The sequence below is a fragment of the Salvelinus fontinalis genome, chromosome 11 (genome assembly GCF_029448725.1).
Source record: "Salvelinus fontinalis isolate EN_2023a chromosome 11, ASM2944872v1, whole genome shotgun sequence".
Classification (NCBI taxonomy): domain Eukaryota; kingdom Metazoa; phylum Chordata; class Actinopteri; order Salmoniformes; family Salmonidae; genus Salvelinus; species Salvelinus fontinalis.
The window spans coordinates 56,199,299-56,221,493 of record NC_074675.1 but is presented as its reverse complement, the minus strand read 5'-3'; the positions used below and the strand labels follow the sequence as shown (position 1 = coordinate 56,221,493).

The 22,195-nt window shown below is 41.0% G+C and overlaps 1 protein-coding gene across 1 annotated transcript in view; it reads left to right on the top strand.

Annotated features, from left to right (window-relative positions):
* The window catches only part of corin (corin, serine peptidase), a 213,503-nt gene that overhangs the window by 24,744 nt on the left and 166,564 nt on the right, over positions 1-22,195 (top strand). The window contains exons 5-6 of the mRNA XM_055937047.1: positions 13,814-14,079; positions 17,931-18,044. Coding sequence (XP_055793022.1) covers positions 13,814-14,079; positions 17,931-18,044 — 380 coding nt within the window. The remainder of the gene's footprint in view (positions 1-13,813; positions 14,080-17,930; positions 18,045-22,195) is intronic.

The following is a 22,195-nucleotide window of genomic DNA, read 5'->3' as shown; positions in this document are numbered from 1 at the left end:
CCCCTCACCATTCATATTATTATTACCCCTATTACCCCTCACCATTCATATTATTATTACCCCCTATTACCCCTCACCCATTCATATTATTATTACCCCTCTCCCCCTCACCATTCATATTATTATTACCCCTATTACCCCTCACCATTTCATATTATATTACCCCTATTACCCCTCACCATTCATATTATTATTACCCCTCTCCCCCTCACCATTCATATTATTATTACCCCTCTTACCCCTCACCATTCATATTAATATTACCCCTCTCCCCCTCACCATTCATATTATTATTACCCCTCTCCCCCTCACCATTCATATTATTATTACCCCTATACCCCTCACCATTCATATTATTATTACCCCTCTCCCCCTCACCATTCATATTATTATTACCCCTCTCCCCCTCACCATTCATATTATTATTACCCCTCTCCCCCTCAACCATTCATATTATTATTACCCCTCTCCCCCCTCACCATTCGATATTATTATTACCCCTCTCCCCCTCACCATTCATATTATTATTACCCCCTCTCCCCTCACCATTTCATATTATTATTACCCCTCTCCCCCTCACCCTTCATATTAATATTACCCCTCTCCCCCTCACCATTCATATTATTATTACCCCTCTCCCCCTCACCATTCATATTATTATTACCCCTATTACCCCTCACCATTCATATTATTATTACCCCCCTCTCCCCTCACCATTCATATTATTATTACCCCTCTCCCCCTCACCATTCATATTATTATTACCCCTCTCCCCCTCACCATTCATATTATTATTACCCCCTCTCCCCCTCACCATTCATATTATTATTACCCCTCTCCCCCTCACCATTCATATTATTATTACCCCTCTCCCCCTCACCATTCATATTATTATTACCCCTTCTTACCCCTCACCATTCATATTATTATTACCCCCTCTCCCCCTCACCATTCATATTATTATTACCCCTATTACCCCTCACCATTCATATTATTATTACCCCTCTCCCCCTCACCATTCATATTACTTATTACCCCTATTACCCCTCACCATTCATATTATTATTACCCCTCTTCCCCCCACCATTCATATTATTATTACCCCTCTCCCCCCTCAACCCATTCACTATTATTATTACCCCTATTACCCCCTCACCATTCATATTATTATTACCCCCTCTCCCCCTCACCATTCATATTATTATTACCCCTCTCCCCCTCACCATTCATATTATTATTACCCCTCTCCCCCTCACCATTCATATTATTATTACCCCTATTACCCCCTCACCATTCATATTATTATTACCCCTCTCCCCCTCACCATTCATATTATTATTACCCCTCTCCCCCTCACCATTCATATTATTATTACCCCTCTCCCCCTCACCATTCATATTATTATTACCCCTCTCCCCCTCACCATTCATATTATTATTACCCCTCTCCCCCTCACCATTCATATTATTATTACCCCTATTACCCCTCTCCCCCTCACCATTCATATTATTATTACCCCTCTCCCCCTCACCATTCATATTATTATTACCCCTATTACCCCTCACCATTCATATTATTATTACCCCTATTACCCCTCACCATTCATATTATTATTACCCCTCTCCCCCTCACCATTCATATTATTATTACCCCTATTACCCCTCACCATTCATATTATTATTACCCCTCTCCCCCTCACCATTCATATTATTATTACCCCTCTCCCCCTCACCATTCATATTATTATTACCCCCTCTCCCCTCACCATTCATATTATTACTCTACCCCTATTACCCCTCTCCCCCTCACCATTCATATTATTATTACACCCCTCTCCCCCTCACCATTCATATTATTATTACCCCTATTACCCCTCGACCATTCATATTATTATTACCCCCTATTACCCCCTCACCATTCATATTATTATTACCCCTCTCCCCCTCACCATTCATATTATTATTACCCCTATTACCCCTCACCATTCATATTATTATTACCCCTCTCCCCTCACCATTCATATTATTATTACCCCTTTCCCCCTCACCATTCATATTATTATTACCCCTATTACCCCTCACCATTCATATTATTATTACCCCTCTACCCCTCACCATTCATATTATTATTACCCCTCTCCCCTCACCATTCATATTATTATTACCCCTCTACCCCTCACCATTCATATTATTATTACCCCTCTCCCCTCACCATTCATATTATTATTACCCCTCTCCCCCTCACCATTCATATTATTATTACCCCCTCTCCCCCTCACCATTCATATTATTATTACCCCTCTCCCCCTCACCATTCATATTATTATTACCCCTCTCCCCCTCACCATTCATATTATTATTACCCCTCTCCCCCTCACCATTCATATTATTATTACCCCTCTCCCCCTCACCATTCATATTATTATTACCCCTATTACCCCTCACCCATTCATATTATTATTACCCCTCTCCCCTCACCATTCATATTATTATTACCCCTCTCCCCCCTCACCCATTCATATTATTATTACCCCTCTCCCCCTCACCATTCATATTATTATTACCCCTCTCCCCCTCACCATTCATATTATTATTACCCCTATTACCCCTCACCATTCATATTATTATTACCCCTCTCCCCTCACCATTCATATTATTATTACCCCTCTCCCCCCTCACCATTCATATTATTATTACCCCTCTCCCCCTCACCATTCATATTATTATTACCCCTCTCCCCCTCACCATTCATATTATTATTACCCCTCTCCCCCTCACCATTCATATTATTATTACCCCTCTCCCCCTCACCATTCATATTATTATTACCCCCTATTACCCCTCACCATTCATATTATTATTACCCCTCCCCCCCCCACCATTCATATTATTAATACCCCCTCTCCCCCTCACCATTCATATTATTATTACCCCTCTCCCCCTCACCATTCATATTATTATTACCCCCTCTCCCCCTCACCATTCATATTATTATTACCCCTCTCCCCCTCACCATTCATATTATTATTACCCCTATTACCCCTCACCATTCATATTATTATTACCCCTCTCCCCCTCACCATTCATATTATTATTACCCCTCTCCCCTCACCATTCATATTATTATTACCCCTCTCCCCCTCACCATTCATATTATTATTACCCCTATTACCCCTCACCATTCATATTATTATTACCCCTCTCCCCCTCACCATTCATATTATTATTACCCCTATTACCCCCTCACCATTCATATTATTATTACCCCTCTCCCCCTCACCATTCATATTATTATTACCCCTCTCCCCCTCACCATTCATATTATTATTACCCCTATTACCCCTCACCATTCATATTATTATTACCCCTCTCCCCTCACCATTCATATTATTATTACCCCTATTACCCCTCACCATTCATATTATTATTACCCCTCTCCCCTCACCATTCATATTATTATTACCCCTATTACCCCTCACCATTCATATTATTATTACCCCTCTCCCCCTCACCATTCATTTTATTATTACCCCTCTCCCCCTCACCATTCATATTATTATTACCCCTATTACCCCTCACCATTCATATTATTATTACCCCTCTCCCCCTCACCATTCATATTATTATTACCCCTCTCCCCCTCACCATTCATATTATTATTACCCCTCTCCCCCTCACCATTCATATTATTATTACCCCTCTCCCCCTCACCATTCATATTATTATTACCCCTCTCCCCCTCACCATTCATATTATTATTACCCCTCTCCCCCTCACCATTCATATTATTATTACCCCTATTACCCCTCACCATTCATATTATTATTTCCCCTATTACCCCTCACCATTCATATTATTATTACCCCTCTACCCCTCACCATTCATATTATTATTACCCCTATTACCCCTCACCATTCATATTATTATTACCCCTATTACCCCTCACCATTCATATTATTATTACCCCTCTCCCCCTCACCATTCATATTATTATTACCCCTCTCCCCCTCACCATTCATATTATTATTACCCCTATTACCCCTCACCATTCATATTATTATTACCCCCTCTCCCCTCACCATTCATATTATTATTACCCCTATTACCCCTCACCATTCATATTATTATTACCCCTCTCCCCCTCACCATTCATATTATTATTACCCCTATTACCCCTCACCATTCATATTATTATTACCCCTCTCCCCCTCACCATTCATATTATTATTACCCCTCTCCCCCTCACCATTCATATTATTATTACCCCTATTACCCCTCACCATTCATATTATTATTACCCCTCTCCCCCTCACCATTCATATTATTATTACCCCTCTCCCCCTCACCATTCATATTATTATTACCCCTCTCCCCCTCACCATTCATATTATTATTACCCCTCTCCCCCTCACCATTCATATTATTATTACCCCTCTCCCCCTCACCATTCATATTATTATTACCCCTCTCCCCCTCACCATTCATATTATTATTACCCCTATATGGCAGACCAATCCGAACTCATCTCTCTGCATGTCCAGCCCACTCAGTATCTCAGCCAATCATGGCTCGCGACGTGCACCTAGTTTCCTGAAACGGGCCACAATTGAAAATGGCAACTTTCAGAATGAATCACACTTCTTTATTTTTCATTTGGAGCGTAAAGTCTCTCCAAACCAGCCTTTTTTTATTGTTCATAAATGCTTTCCTAGTCCCATATAATATACAAGATCAGAGTATTTAAAAAATCTACCAATTGGTGCTGAACAGGAGACAAACATGTGTGTTTTTACATGGCTTCCTGTCATTGATCTCTAATATTCTGAACACTTCTCTCCATACTGTATATTTTTTGTCCGTCCAGAAAACTCTTATTAAAGGTAGACCACATTTAAAAGGGATGGCTTTCAATAAATGTACTGAAAACTGTATTGAATCAAAACTCCACGAGACCATCTGTTGGACAGCAAGTGGGAGGGTTTTCAGAGGTTTTATTGTATTCAGCACCAACTGTTGAGAATTGCATCGGAAAGGCGTACATTTCCTAAGTTTGAATCGGGCCCTAAGTCATTCTATATTTCCTTTTATGGGGTCAATTTTGGCTGGTCTTAAGCCAGTGCATTTGTCAAATGTATGCTCGTTCGACCTGTACAAGCCGGCGCTTTTCTATTTTCAAAACATAGCGCCAGGATTGGTAATTTACCTGTCTTATATGAGCTGGCTTTCTCTGAGGTGGGATGGGTGGCAATATCTGAGGTGTGTCCTTAAAAAGGTGCCAAAGTCCCAATTTCAGTATGTGCTGGCGGGGATATTTAAGACCAACCGAAAACGGTTAGCCGTTAACGCGGCTATGGATTTTGACTGCAGCAGCACAACCTATCCAGCCATGAAGCACAGTACCCACAATGCACAGAGAACAGGAGAGATGTTGTTGTTTTTTGTGCTCATAAACCTCGTATTTAGAAACCATTAAAAAATGAATGTTTTTTTGTTGTCCCCCTTTTCATCTGATTTAAATACCAAGTAGACGCCCTCCTTTGAATGAAGACAGTTCTTGGTGTTGTCCTGCCCGATGCGTTCGCAGCGTAGCCTAGTGGTCAGAGCGTTGGACTAGTAACCGGAAGGTTGCAAGTTCAAATCCCCGAGCTGACAAGGTACAAATCTGTCGTTCTGCCCCTGAACAGGCAGTTAACCCACTGTTCCTAGGCCGTCATTGAAAATAAGAATTTGTTCTTAACTGACTAGTTTAATAAAGGTAAAAAAATAAAATAAATAAAATAAAAAGCAGTGTAGACTAAAGGAATTGGCTTGTAGGAAGGACGTCACCAGAGCATTATTAACAGATCTGGTTTAGGAGTAACAAACCAGTGAGTGGACATCCCCTTTATCTACGTTATTTTATCTACCACCTCATACTGATTGGATGTGTCTAGAAACCCCTCCATAGAGATGGACTGAGAGATGAGACCCCTCCATAGAGATGGACTGAAAGATGAAACCCCTCCATAGAGATGGACTGAGTGATGAGACCCCTCCATAGAGATGGACTGAGAGATGAAACCCCTCCATAGAGATGGACTGAGTGATGAGACCCCTCCATAGAGATGGACTGAGAGATGAAACCCCTCCATAGAGATGGACTGAGTGATGAGACCCCTCCATAGAGATGGACTGAGAGGTGAAACCCCTCCATAGAGATGGACTGAGAGGTGAAACCCCTCCATAGAGATGGACTGAAAGATGAAACCCCTCCATAGAGATGGACTGAGAGATGAAACCACTCCATAGAGATGGACTGAGAGGTGAAACCCCTCCATAGAGATGGACTGAGAGGTGAAACCCCTCCATAGAGATGGACTGAAAGATGAAACCCCTCCATAGAGATGGACTGAGAGATGAAACCCCTCCATAGAGATGGACTGAGAGGTGAAACCCCTCCATAGAGATAGACTGAGAGATGAAACCCCTCCATAGAGATGGACTGAAAGATGAAACCCCTCCATAGAGATGGACTGAAAGATGAAACCCCTCCGTAGAGATGGACTGAGAGGTGAAACCCCTCCATAGAGATAGACTGAGAGATGAGACCCCTCCATAGAGATGGACTGAGAGATGAAACCCCTCCATAGAGATGGACTGAGAGATGAAACCCCTCCATAGAGATGGACTGAGTGATGAGACCCCTCCATAGAGATGGACTGAGAGATGAAACCCCTCCATAGAGATGGACTGAGAGATGAAACCCCTCCATAGAGATGGACTGAGTGATGAAACCCCTCATAGAGATGGACTGAGAGATGAAACCCCTCCATAGAGATGGACTGAGAGATGAAACCCCTCCATAGAGATGGACTGAGAGATGAAACCCATCCATAGAGATGGACTGAGTGATGAGACCCCTCATAGAGATGGACTGAGAGGTGAAAACCCTCCATAGAGATGGACTGAGAGATGAAACCCCTCCATAGAGATGGACTGAGAGATGAAAACCCTCCATAGAGATGGACTGAGAGATGAAACCCCTCCATAGAGATGGACTGAGAGATGAAACCCCTCTATAGAGATGGACTGAGAGATGAAACCCCTCCATAGAGATGGACTGAGTGATGAGACCCCTCCATAGAGATGGACTGAGAGATGAAACCCCTCCATAGAGATGGACTGAGAGATGAAACCCCTCCATAGAGATGGACTGAGTGATGAGACCCCTCCATAGAGATGGACTGAGAGATGAAACCCCTCCATAGAGATGGACTGAGAGATGAAACCCCTCCATAGAGATGGACTGAGTGATGACATGGTGCAGTGATATTAAGTTATTTTCCTGTATGCTTTTTTTCCTTTTTGTTTGATAACAACAACAACAAAACAGCCATGACAGTAGACTACGTTTACCCTGCTCTAATGACAGCTGGTTCAACAGCAATGTGTCTGCTGTCTTTCTTATCCTGACCATGCATTATATTATCCTGGCCATGCATTATATTATCCTGGCCATGCATTATATTATCCTGGCCATGCATTATATTATCCTGGTCATGCATTATATTATCCTGGCCATGCATTATATTATCCTGGCCATGCATTATATTATCCTGGCCATGCATTATATTATCCTGGTCATACATTATATTATCCTGGCCATGCATTATATTATCCTGGTCATGCATTATATTATCCTGGCCATGCATTATATTATCCTGGCCATGCATTATATTATCCAGACCTTTGTCAATAACCTACGGAACTTGACACCACCACATGCAGTATTAAACCATGGAACACCTTGATTGGCCAGTGAGTGGCCAAGCCCTCGTCACTCCGACAACGTAACCCCTTTCGCGCCACCGCCAGCTATTGCGCTCGTAATAACACCTGTGAAAATAGCAACAATATTTCTGACACACCCCCGCACTTAGATTTACCAACGCGTTAGGTTTGTTAAGGAAGAAATCCTCTTCTACTGATGGCGCAAAAGGCCATGACAGGGAGACATAGTGGAGTGGTAACGCGCGTGCAAGCAGTTGCTCCCGACGCCACTTGGGTACACTGCAGCATCCACCGAGAGGCTCTTGCTGCCAAGGGAATGCCTGACAGCTTGAAACACCTTAGGACACTACAGTGAAAATGGTTAACTTTGTTAATTAAAACTTCTTCAGGATTTGTGGGTCCCCAGCGGGATGGTTGAGCTAACGTAGGCTAATGCGATTAGCATGAGTTTGTAAGTAACAAGAACGTTTCCCAGGACATACAGTTGAAGTTGGAAGTTTACGTACACTTAGGTTGGAGTCATTAAAACTCGTTTTTCAACCACACCACAAATGTCTTGTTAAAATATAACCTTATACAGTGCATTCGAAAAGTATTCAAACCCCTTAACTTCCACTATTTGTTACTTTACAGCCTCATTCTAAAATGGATTGAATAAACGTTTTTCCTCATCAATCTACACACAATACCCCATAATGACATCACAATACCCCATAAAGACATCACAATACCCCATAATGACATTACAATACCCCATAATGACAAAGTGCTAAACTGTTTTTAGACAGTTTTGCAAATATATTAAAACTAAAAAACAGATACTTTTTCAGACTCTTTGCTATGAGACTCGAAATTGAGCTCAGGTGCATCCTGTTTCCATTGATCATCCTTCAGCTGCCTTCGGTATGACAAGGGGTGGCAGTCTGTGTCTATTTGTCAATAACAGCTGGTGCACGAAATCAAATATGAATGAAGTCTTGAGGTTTTGCTCGCCTGAGGTAGAGTACCTCATGATAAGCTGTAGACCACACTATTTTCCAAGAGAGTTTTCATCTGTATTTTTAGCCGTCTATTTACCACCACAAGCCGATACTGGCACTAAGACCACACTCAACCAGCTGTAGAAGGCCATAAGGAAACAAGAAAATGCTCATCCAGAAGTGGCGCTCCTAGTGGCCGGGGAATTTAATGCAGGCAAACTTAAATCCTTTTGACCTAATTTCAACCAGCATGTCACATGTGCAACCAGAGGGGAAAAATAACTCTGGACCACCTTTACTCCACACACAGAGATGAGTAGAAAGCTCTCCCTCGCCCTCCATTTGGCAAATCTGATCATAATTATATCCTCCTGATTCCTGATTACAAGCAAAAACTAAAGCAGGAAGTACCAGTGACTCGCTCAATACGGAAGTGGTCAGATGACGCGGATGCTACGCTACAGGACTGTTTTGGTAGCACAGACTGGAATATGTTCCGGGATTGGGGAGTACACCACCTCTGTCACCGGCTTCATCAATAAGTGCGTCGATGACGTCGTCCCCACAGTGACCGTACGTACATCCCCCAACCAGAAGCCATGGATTACAGGCAACATTCACACTGAGCTAAATGGTAGAACTGCCACTTTCAAGGAGTGGGACTCTAACCCGGACGCTTATAAGAAATCCCGCTATGCCCTCCGACGAACCATCAAACAAGCAAAGCGTCAATACAGGACTAGGATTGAATAGGATATGATGAAGATGAATTGAATTGAATACACCGGTTCTGACGCTCGTTGGATGTGGCAGAACTTGCAAACTATTACAGACTACAAAGGGAAGCACAGCCATGAGCTGCCCAGTGACACAAGCCTACCAGACGAGCTAAATTACTTCTATGCTCGCTTCGAGGCAAATAACACTGAAACGTGCATGAGAGCACCAGCTGTTCCGGAAGACTGTGTGATCACGCTCTCCGCAACCGATGTGAGCAAGACCTTTAAACAGGTCAACATTCACAAGGCCGCGGAGCCGGACGGATTACCAGGACATGCGCTGACCAACTGGAAAATGTCTTCACTGACCTTATCAACCTCTCCCTGTCCGAGTCTGTAATACCAACATGTTTTAAGCAGACCACCATAGTCCCTGTGCCCAAAAACATCAAGGTAACCTGCCTAAAAGACTACCGACGCGTAGCGCTCACGTCTGTAATCATGAACTGCTTTGAAAGGCTGGTCATGGCTCACATCAACACCATTATCCCAGAAACCCTAGACCCACTGCAATTTGCATACCGCCCCAACAGATCTACAGATGATGCAATCTCTAATGCACTCAACACTGCCCTTTCCCACCTGGACAAAAGGAACACCTACGTGAGAATGCTGTTCATTGAATACAGCTCAGCGTTCAACACCATAGTGCCCTCAAAGCTCATCACCAAGCTAAGGACCCTGGGACTAAACAGCTCCCTCTGCAACTGGATCCTGGACTTCCTGACTGGCCACCCCCAGGTGGTGAGGGTAGGAAGCAACACATCTGCCACGCTGATCCTCAACACTGGAGACCTTCAGGGGTGCATGCTCAGTCCCCTCCTGTCCTCCCTGTTCACCCATGACCGCCAAGCACAACTCCAATACCATCATTAAGTTTGCTGATATGGGCCTCCCGAGTGGCGCAGTGGTCTAAGGCACTGCATCGCAGTTGCTAGCTGTGCCACTAGAGATCCTGGTTCGAGTCCAGGCTCTGTCACAGCTGGGTCAGGGAGAGGTTGAAAATGTCAGTGGAGACAGTTGCCAGTTGGTCCGTGCATGCTTTGAGTACACATCCTGGTAATCCATCTGGCCCCACGGCTTTGTGAATGCTGACCTGTTTAAAAGTCTTGCTCACATCGGCTACGGAGAGTGCTATCACACAGTCGTCCAGAACAGCTGGTGCTCTCATGCATGCTTCAGTGTTGTTTGCTTCGAAGCTAGCGTAAAAGGCATTTAGCACGTTTGAAAGGTTCACGTCACCGGGCAGCTCTGGGTTTCCCGTAAATACATTAATTTATATTGACATCCTAAAAAGTGTCACAATTCACTGCACTTGTCCCTAACCATATTCATTTCACATTTCAATCTAAAAATCGATTCATTGCAGATCACACCTATCGTACAAATAAATACATCTGACCAGCTTGATCACAAAAGGGGAGGCTATTCCATAGACAAATGCCTGTATGGAAAAACATGCTCCTCGCAGTAGTGTTTACTCTTGGGATTTTACAAGACATAACACTGGCTCTGGTATTGTGAATGTGTTGGTTATCGACCATATCAATGTGGATTTTCATGTAACCTGGGGCACAATCATTTAAGTGATATCCTCTGGGTCCACATTGTACATTTTTTGTACAATTGTTTCGTAAGTCTCTGCTAGGTAAAGCCCCGCTTTATCTCAGCTCACTGGTCACCAGAGCAGCACCCACTCGTAGCACGCTCTCCAGCAGGTATATCTCACTGGTCACCCCCAAAGCCAATTCCTCCTTTGGTCGTCTTTCCTTCCAGTTCTCTGCTGCAAACAACTGGAACGAACAGCTTCTCTGAAGCTGGAAACACTTATCTCCCTCACTAGCTTTAAGCACCAGCTGTCAGAGCAGCTCATAGATTACTGCACCTGTACATAGCCCATCTATAATTTAGCCCAAACAACTACCTCTTCCCCTACTGTATTTATTTATTTTGCTCCTTTGCACCCCATTATTTCTATCTCTACTTTGCACATTCTTCCACTGCAAATCTACCATTCCAGTGTTTTACTTGCTATATTGTATTTACTTCGCCACCATGGCCTTTTATTTGCCTTTCACCTCCCTTATCTCACCTCATTTGCTCACATTGTATATAGACTTTTCTACTGTATTATTGACTGTATGTTTTGTTTATTCCATGTGTAACTGTGTTGTTGTATGTGTTGAATTGCTTTGCTTTATCTTGGCCAGGTCGCAGTTGTAAATGAGAACTTGTTCTCAACTAGCCTACCTGGTTAAATAAAAGTAAAATAAAATAAAATAATATGTCTCTTACCCAAAATTAATTCAATTAAATTAAAATGCGTTCGGTTTGTTTAAATAACTCCTTATGTCGTCCTATGAAGTCAGCGCCATCTTTTGTAAGGATACAATACTGCAGCTGATAAATATATCTCTCCCTTTCTCTCTCTTTCTATTCTCTCTCCCTTTCTCTCTCTTTATATTCTCGCTCCCTTTCTCCTCTCTTTATATTCTCTCTCCCTTTCTCTTTATATTCTCTCTCCCTTTCTCCTCTCTTTATATTCTCTCTCCCTTTCTCTCTCTTTATATTCTCTCTCCCTTTCTCCTCTCTTTATATTCTTTCTCCCTTTCTCTCTCTTTATATTCTCTCTCCCTTTCTCTCTCTTTCTATTCTCTCTCCCTTTCTCCTCTCTTTATATTCTCTCTCCCTTTCTCTCTCTTTATATTCTCTCTCCCTTTCTCCTCTCTTTATATTCTCTCTCCCTTTCTCCTCTCTTTATATTCTCTCTCCCTTTCTCTCTCTTTATATTCTCTCTCCCTTTCTCCTCTCTTTATATTCTCTCTCCCTTTCTCCTCTCTTTATATTCTCTCTCCCTTTCTCTCTCTTTATATTCTCTCTCCCTTTCTCCTCTCTTTATATTCTTTCTCCCTTTCTCTCTCTTTATATTCTCTCTCCCTTTCTCTCTCTTTATATTCTCTCTCCCTTTCTCCTCTCTTTATATTCTCTCTCCCTTTCTCTCTCTTTATATTCTCTCTCCCTTTCTCTCTCTTTATATTCTCTCTCCCTTTCTCTCTCTTTATATTCTCTCTCCCTTTCTCTCTCTTTATATTCTCTCTCCCTTTCTCCTCTCTTTATATTCTCTCTCCCTTTCTCTCTCTTTATATTCTCTCTCCCTTTCTCCTCTCTTTATATTCTTTCTCCCTTTCTCTCTCTTTATATTCTCTCTCCCTTTCTCTCTCTTTATATTCTCTCTCCCTTTCTCCTCTCTTTATATTCTCTCTCCCTTTCTCCTCTCTTTATATTCTCTCTCCCTTTCTCTCTCTTTATATTCTCTCTCCCTTTCTCCTCTCTTTATATTCTCGCTCCCTTTCTCCTCTCTTTATATTCTCTCTCCCTTTCTCTCTCTTTCTATTCTCTCTCCCTTTCTCTCTCTTTATATTCTCTCTCCCTTTCTCCTCTCTTTATATTCTCTCTCCCTTTCTCTCTCTTTATATTCTCTCTCCCTTTCTCCTCTCTTTATATTCTCTCTCCCTTTCTCTCTCTTTATATTCTCTCTCCCTTTCTCCTCTCTTTATATTCTCTCTCCCTTTCTCCTCTCTTTATATTCTCTCTCCCTTTCTCTCTCTTTATATTCTCTCTCCCTTTCTCCTCTCTTTATATTCTTTCTCCCTTTCTCTCTCTTTATATTCTCTCTCCCTTTCTCTCTCTTTATATTCTCTCTCCCTTTCTCCTCTCTTTATATTCTCTCTCCCTTTCTCTCTCTTTATATTCTCTCTCCCTTTCTCCTCTCTTTATATTCTCTCTCCCTTTCTCTCTCTTTATATTCTCTCTCCCTTTCTCCTCTCTTTATATTCTTTCTCCCTTTCTCTCTCTTTATATTCTCTCTCCCTTTCTCTCTCTTTATATTCTCTCTCCCTTTCTCCTCTCTTTATATTCTCTCTCCCTTTCTCTCTCTTTATATTCTCTCTCCCTTTCTCCTCTCTTTATATTCTCGCTCCCTTTCTCTCTCTTTATATTCTCTCTCCCTTTCTCCTCTCTTTATATTCTCTCTCCCTTTCTCTCTCTTTATATTCTCTCTCCCTTTCTCTCTCTTTATATTCTCTCTCCCTTTCTCTCTCTTTATATTCTCTCTCCCTTTCTCTCTCTTTATATTCTCTCTCCCTTTCTCTTTATATTCTCTCTCCCTTTCTCTCTCTTTATATTCTCTCTCCCTTTCTCTTTATATTCTCTCTCCTTTTCTCTCTCTTTATATTCTCCCTCCCTTTCTCTCTCTTTATATTCTCTCTCCCTTTCTCCTCTCTAGACGTGTAGTCCTACCCTGCCAGTCTTTCTGTGAGTCAGCCAGAAAGGGCTGTGAACCAGTCCTCCAGCTGTTCAACGCATCATGGCCTGACTTCCTGCGATGTTCCCAGTTCACCAACAACACTTCCGGGTTGCCAGGGTTGTCGTCCATGGCAATGCACTCCGAGTCAGGGGTCAGCCCAGGTACAAGGGTTAACGCCACACTCCTCAGCCTCACCTCCATCCCTTCCAGCTGCTACTCTCCCAGACAGGTCAAAGGCCAACCATGTGAGTCAGAACATGCTAGTTCACTATATACTCACAATACACACTATCTACACACTATATACACACAGTATACACACCCACTAGACTATATATACACACTCTCTACACACTCTCTACACACTATATACACACTATATACACACTATATACACACTATATACACACTATATACACACTATATACACACTATATACACACTATATACACACTATATACCGACTCTACACACTATATACACACTATATACACACTATATACACACTATATACACACTATATACACACTATATACACACTATATACACACTATATACACACTATATACACACTATATACACACTATATACACACTATATACCGACTCTACACACTATATACACACTATATACATACTCTACACACTATATACACACTATATACACACTACATACCTACTCGACACACTATATACACACTATATACACACTATATACCTACTCTACACACTATATACACACTATATACACACTATACACACTATACACACTATATACACACTATACACACACTATATACACACTATACACACACTATATACACACTATATACATACTCTACACACTATATACACACTATATACACACTATACACACTATATACACACTATACACACACTATATACACACTATATACACACTATATACACACTATACACACACTATATACACACTATATACACACTATACACACACTAAATACACACTATATACACACTGTATACACACTATATACATACTCTACACACTATATACACACTATATACACACTATATACACACTATATACACACTATTCATACTCTACACACTATATACACACTATATACACACTACATACCTACTCGACACACTATATACACACTATATACACACTATATACCTACTCTACACACTATATACACACTATATACACACTATACACACTATATACACACTATATACACACTATATACACACTATATACACACTATACACACACTATATACACACTATATACACACTATACACACACTATATACACAATATATACACACTCACTAGACTATTTATACACACTATATACACACACTAGACTATATATACACACTATATACACACTATATACACACTCACTAGACTATATATACACACACTAGACTATATATACATAATAAATACACACTATATACACACTCACTAGACTATATATACACACTATATACACACTCACTAGACAATATATACACACTATATACACACTCACTAGACTATATACACACACTATATACACACTCACTAGACTATACATACACACTATATACACACTCACTAGACTATATATACATACTATATACACACTCACTAGACTATATATACACACTATATACACACTCACTAGACTATATACACACTATATACACACTCACTAGACTATATACACACTATATACACACTAACTAGACTATATATACACACTCACTAGACTATATATACACACTATATACACACTCACTAGACTATAAATACACACTATATACACACTCACTAGACTATATATACACACTATATACACACTATATACACACTCACTAGACTATATATACACATTATATACACACTATATACACACTCACTAGACTATATATACACAATAAATACACACTATATACACACTCACTAGACTATATATACACACTATATACACACTATATACACACTCACTAGACTATATATACACATTATATACACACTATATACACACTCACTAGACTATATATACACAATAAATACACACTATATACACACTCACTAGACTATATATACACACTATATACACACTATATACACACTCACTAGACTATAAATACACACTATATACACACTCACTAGACTATATATACACAATAAATACACACTATATACAAACTCACTAGACTATATATACACACTATATACACACTCACTAGACTATAAATACACACTATATACACACTCACTAGACTATATATACACACTATATACACACTATATACACACTCACTAGACTATATATACACATTATATACACACTATATACACACTCACTAGACTATATATACACAATAAATACACACTATATACACACTCACTAGACTATATATACACACTATATACACACTATATACACACTCACTAGACTATATATACACACTATATACACACTCACTAGACTATATATACACACTATATACACACACTAGACTAAATACACACTATATACACACTCACTAGACTATATATACACACTATATACACACTCACTAGACTATATATACACACTATATACACACACTAGACTAAATACACACTATATACACACTCACTAGACTATATATACACACTATATACACACACTAGACTAAATACACACTATATACACACTCACTAGACTATATATACACACTATATACACACACTAGACTAAATACACACTATATACACACTCACTAGACTATATATACACACTATATACACACACTAGACTAAATACACACTATATACACACACTAGACTAAATACACACTATATACACACTCACTAGACTATATATACACACTATATACACACACTAGACTAAATACACACTATATACACACTCACTAGACTATATATACACACTATATACACACACTAGACTAAATACACACTATATACACACTCACTAGACTATATATACACAATAAATACACACTATATACACACTCACTAGACTATATATACACACTATATACACACTATATACACACTATATACACACTCACTAGACTATATATACACACACACTAGACTATTTATACACACTCACCATACTATATATACACACTCACTAGACTATATATACACACTATATACACACACTAGACTAAATACACACTATATACACACTCACCATACTATATATACACACACACTAGACTATATATACACACACACTAGACTATATATACACAATATATACACACTCACTAGACTATATATACACACTATATATACACACACACTAGACTATATATACACAATATATACACACTCAGTTGACTATATATACACACTATATATACACACTCACTAGACTATATATACACAATATATACACACTCACTAGACTATATATACACAATATATACACACTCACTAGACTATATATACACAATATATACACACTCACTAGACTATATATACACACAATATATACACACTCACTAGACTATATATACACACTATATACACACTCACTAGACTATATTTACACAATATATACACACTCACTAGACTATATATACACAATATATACACACTCACTAGACTATATATACACACAATATATACACACTCACTAGACTATATATACACACTATATACACACTCACTAGACTATATATACACACTATATACACACTCACTAGACTATATATACACACTATATACACACTCACTAGACTATATACACACAATATATACACACTCACTAGACTATATATACACACTATATACACACTCACTAGACTATATATACACACTATATACACACTCACTAGACTATATATACACAATATATACACACTCACTAGACTATATATACACACACACTAGACTATATATACACAATATATACACACACACTAGACTATATATACACACTATATACACACTCACTAGACTATATATACACACTATATACACACTCACTAGACTATATATACACACTATATACACACTCACTAGACTAAATATTCACACTTGCTGTGTGTGTGTGTATTAAGTGCTAACTGTTGTTCTGTTGGTCTGTTTTGAAGCTGTCTGTGGAGGACACGACCACTTCCTGTGTGTGACTGGACTATGTGTCCCCAGGAAACTTGTTTGTAACGGATATAACGACTGTGATGACTGGAGCGATGAGGCAGAATGTGGTAAGTACACTCCCTGGTCTCTCCTGGTGTTGGTAGATAGTAGAACACACCCTGGTCTCTCCTGTTGTTGGTAGATAGTAGAACACACCCTGGTCTCTCCTGTTGTTGGTAGATAGTAGAACACACCCTGGTCTCTCCTATTGTTGGTAGGTAGATAGTAGAACACACCCTGGTCTCTCCTATTGTTGGTAGATAGTAGAACACACCCTGGTCTCTCCTGGTGTTGGTAGATAGTAGAACACACCCTGATCTCTCCTGTTGTTGATAGATAGTAGAACACACCCTGGTCTCTCCTATTGTTGGTAGATAGTAGAACACACCCTGGTCTCTCCTATTATTGGTAGATAGTAGAACACACCCTGGTCTCTCCTATTATTGGTAGATAGTAGAACACACCCTGGTCTCTCCTATTGTTGGTAGATAGTAGAACACACCCTGGTCTCTCCTGGTGTTGGTAGATAGTAGAACACACCCTGGTCTCTCCTGGTGTTGGTAGATAGTAGAACACACCCTGGTCTCTCCTGTTGTTGGTAGATAGTAGAACACACCCTGGTCTCTCCTGTTGTTGGTAGATAGATAGTAGAACACACCCTGGTCTCTCCTATTGTTGGTAGAACACACCCTGGTCTCTCCTATTGTTGGTAGATAGTAGAACACACCCTGGTCTCTCCTATTGTTGGTAGATAGTAGAACACACCCTGGTCTCTCCTGTTGTTGGTAGATAGTAGAACACACCCTGGTCTCTCCTGGTGTTGGTAGATAGTAGAACACACCCTGGTCTCTCCTGGTGTTGGTAGATAGTAGAACACACCCTGGTCTCTCCTGTTGTTGGTAGATAGTAGAACACACCCTGGTCTCTCCTGTTGTTGGTAGATAGATAGTAGAACACACCCTGGTCTCTCCTATTGTTGGTAGAACACACCCTGGTCTCTCCTATTGTTGGTAGATAGTAGAACACACCCTGGTCTCTCCTGTTGTTGGTAGATAGTAGAACACACCCTGGTCTCTCCTATTGTTGGTAGATAGATAGTAGAACACACCCTGGTCTCTCCTGGTGTTGGTAGATAGTAGAACACACCCTGGTCTCTCCTATTGTTGGTAGATAGTAGAACACACCCTGGTCTCTCCTGTTGTTGGTAGATAGTAGAACACACCCTGGTCTCTCCTATTGTTGGTAGATAGTAGAACACACCCTGGTCTCTCCTATTGTTGGTAGATAGTAGTACACACCCTGGTCTCTCCTGTTGTTGGTAGATAGTAGAACACACCCTGGTGTCTCCTATTGTTGGTAGATAGTAGAACACACCCTGGTCTCTCCTGTTGTTGGTAGATAGTAGAACACACCCTGGTCTCTCCTATTGTTGATAGATAGTAGAACACACCCTGGTCTCTCCTGTTGTTGGTAGATAGTAGAACACACCCTGGTCTCTCCTGTTGTTGGTAGATAGTAGAACACACCCTGGTCTCTCCTATTGTTGATAGATAGTAGAACACACCCTGGTCTCTCCTATTGTTGATAGATAGTAGAACACACCCTGGTCTCTCCTATTGTTGGTAGATAGTAGAACACACCCTGGTCTCTCATATTGTTGGTAGATAGATAGTAGAACACACCCTGGTCTCTCCTATTGTTGGTAGATAGATAGTAGAACACACCCTGGTCTCTCCTATTTTTGGTAGATAGATAGTAGAACACACCCTGGTCTCTCCTATTGTTGGTAGATAGATAGTAGTACACACCCTGGTCTCTCCTATTGTTGGTAGATAGTAGAACACACCCTGGTCTCTCCTGTTGTTGGTAGATAGTAGAACACACCCTGGTCTCTCCTATTGTTGATAGATAGTAGAACACACCCTGGTCTCTCCTATTGTTGGTAGATAGTAGAACACACCCTGGTCTCTCCTGTTGTTGATAGATAGTAGAACACACCCTGGTCTCTCCTATTGTTGATAGATAGTAGAACACACCCTGGTCTCTCATATTGTTGGTAGATAGATAGTAGAACACACCCTGGTCTCTCCTGTTGTTGGTAGATAGTAGAACACACCCAGGTCTCTCCTATTGTTGGTAGATAGTAGAACACACCCTGGTATCTCCTATTGTTGGTAGATAGATAGTAGAACACACCCTGGTCTCTCCTGTTGTTGGTAGATAGTAGAACACACCCTGGTCTCTCCTATTGTTGGTAGATAGTAGAACACACCCTGGTCTCTCCTATTGTTGATAGATAGTAGAACACACCCTGGTCTCTCCTATTGTTGATAGATAGTAGAACACACCCTGGTCTCTCCTATTGTTGGTAGATAGTAGAACACACCCTGGTCTCTCCTGTTGTTGATAGATAGTAGAACACACCCTGGTCTCTCCTATTGTTGGTAGATAGATAGTAGAACACACCCTGGTCTATCCTGTTGTTGGTAGATAGTAGAACACACCCTGGTCTCTCCTATTGTTGGTAGATAGTAGTACACACCCTGGTCTCTCCTATTGTTGGTAGATAGTAGGACACACCCTGGTCTCTCCTGGTGTTGGTAGATAGTAGAACACACCCTGGTCTCTCCTGGTGTTGGTAGATAGGAGAACACACCCTGGTCTCTCCTGGTGTTGGTAGATAGTAGAACACACCCTGGTCTCTCCTGGTGTTGGTAGATAGTAGAACACACCCTGGTCTCTCCTGGTGTTGGTAGATAGTAGAACACACCCTGGTCTCTCCTATTGTTGGTAGATAGTAGAACACACCCTGGTCTCTCCTGGTGTTGGTAGATAGTAGAACACACCCTGGTCTCTCCTATTGTTGGTAGATAGTAGAACACACCCTGGTCTCTCCTATTGTTGGTAGATAGTAGAACACACCCTGGTCTCTCCTATTGTTGGTAGATAGTAGAACACACCCTGGTCTCTCCTATTGTTGGTAGATAGTAGAACACACCCTGGTCTCTCCTATTGTTGGTAGGTAGATAGTAGAACACACCCTGGTCTCTCCTGTTGTTGGTAGATAGATAGTAGAACACACCCTGGTCTCTCCTGGTGTTGGTAGATAGTAGAACACACCCTGGTCTCTCCTATTGTTGATAGATAGTAGAACACACCCTGGTCTCTCCTGGTGTTGGTAGATAGTAGAACACACCCTGGTCTCTCCTATTGTTGGTAGATAGTAGAACACACCCTGGCCTCTCCTATTGTTGGTAGATAGTAGAACACACCCTGGTCTCTCCTGTTGTTGGTAGATAGTAGAACACACCCTGGTCTCTCCTGTTGTTGGTAGATAGTAGAACACACCCTGGTCTCTCCTGTTGTTGGTAGATAGTAGAACACACCCTGGTCTCTCCTATTGTTAGTAGATAGATAGTAGAACACACCCTGGTCTCTCCTATTGTTGATAGATAGTAGAACACACCCTGGTCTCTCCTGTTGTTGGTAGATAGATAGTAGAACACACCCTGGTCTCTCCTATTGCTAGTAGATAGATAGTAGAACACACCCTGGTCTCTCCTGTTGTTGGTAGATAGATAGTAGAACACACCCTGGTCTCTCCTATTGTTAGTAGATAGTAGAACACACCCTGGTCTCTCCTGGTGTTGGTAGATAGTAGAACACACCCTGGTCTCTCCTGTTGTTGGTAGATAGTAGAACACACCCTGGTCTCTCCTATTGTTAGTAGATAGATAGTAGAACACACCCTGGTCTCACCTATTGTTGGTAGATAGTAGAACACACCCTGGTCTCTCCTGTTGTTGGTAGATAGTAGAACACACCCTGGTCTCTCCTATTGTTGGTAGATAGTAGAACACACCCTGGTCTCTCCTATTGTTGGTAGATAGTAGAACACACCCTGGTCTCACCTATTGTTGGTATATAGATAGTAGAACACACCCTGGTCTCTCCTGTTGTTGATAGATAGTAGAACACACCCTGGTCTCTCCTGGTGTTGGTAGATAGTAGAACACACCCTGGTCTCTCCTATTGTTGGTAGATAGTAGAACACACCCTGGTCTCTCCTATTGTTGGTAGATAGTAGAACACACCCTGGTCTCTCCTATTGTTAGTAGATAGTAGAACACACCCTGGTCTCCCCTATTGTTGGTAGATAGTAGAACACACCCTGGTCTCTCCTATTGTTAGTAGATAGTAGAACACACCCTGGTCTCTC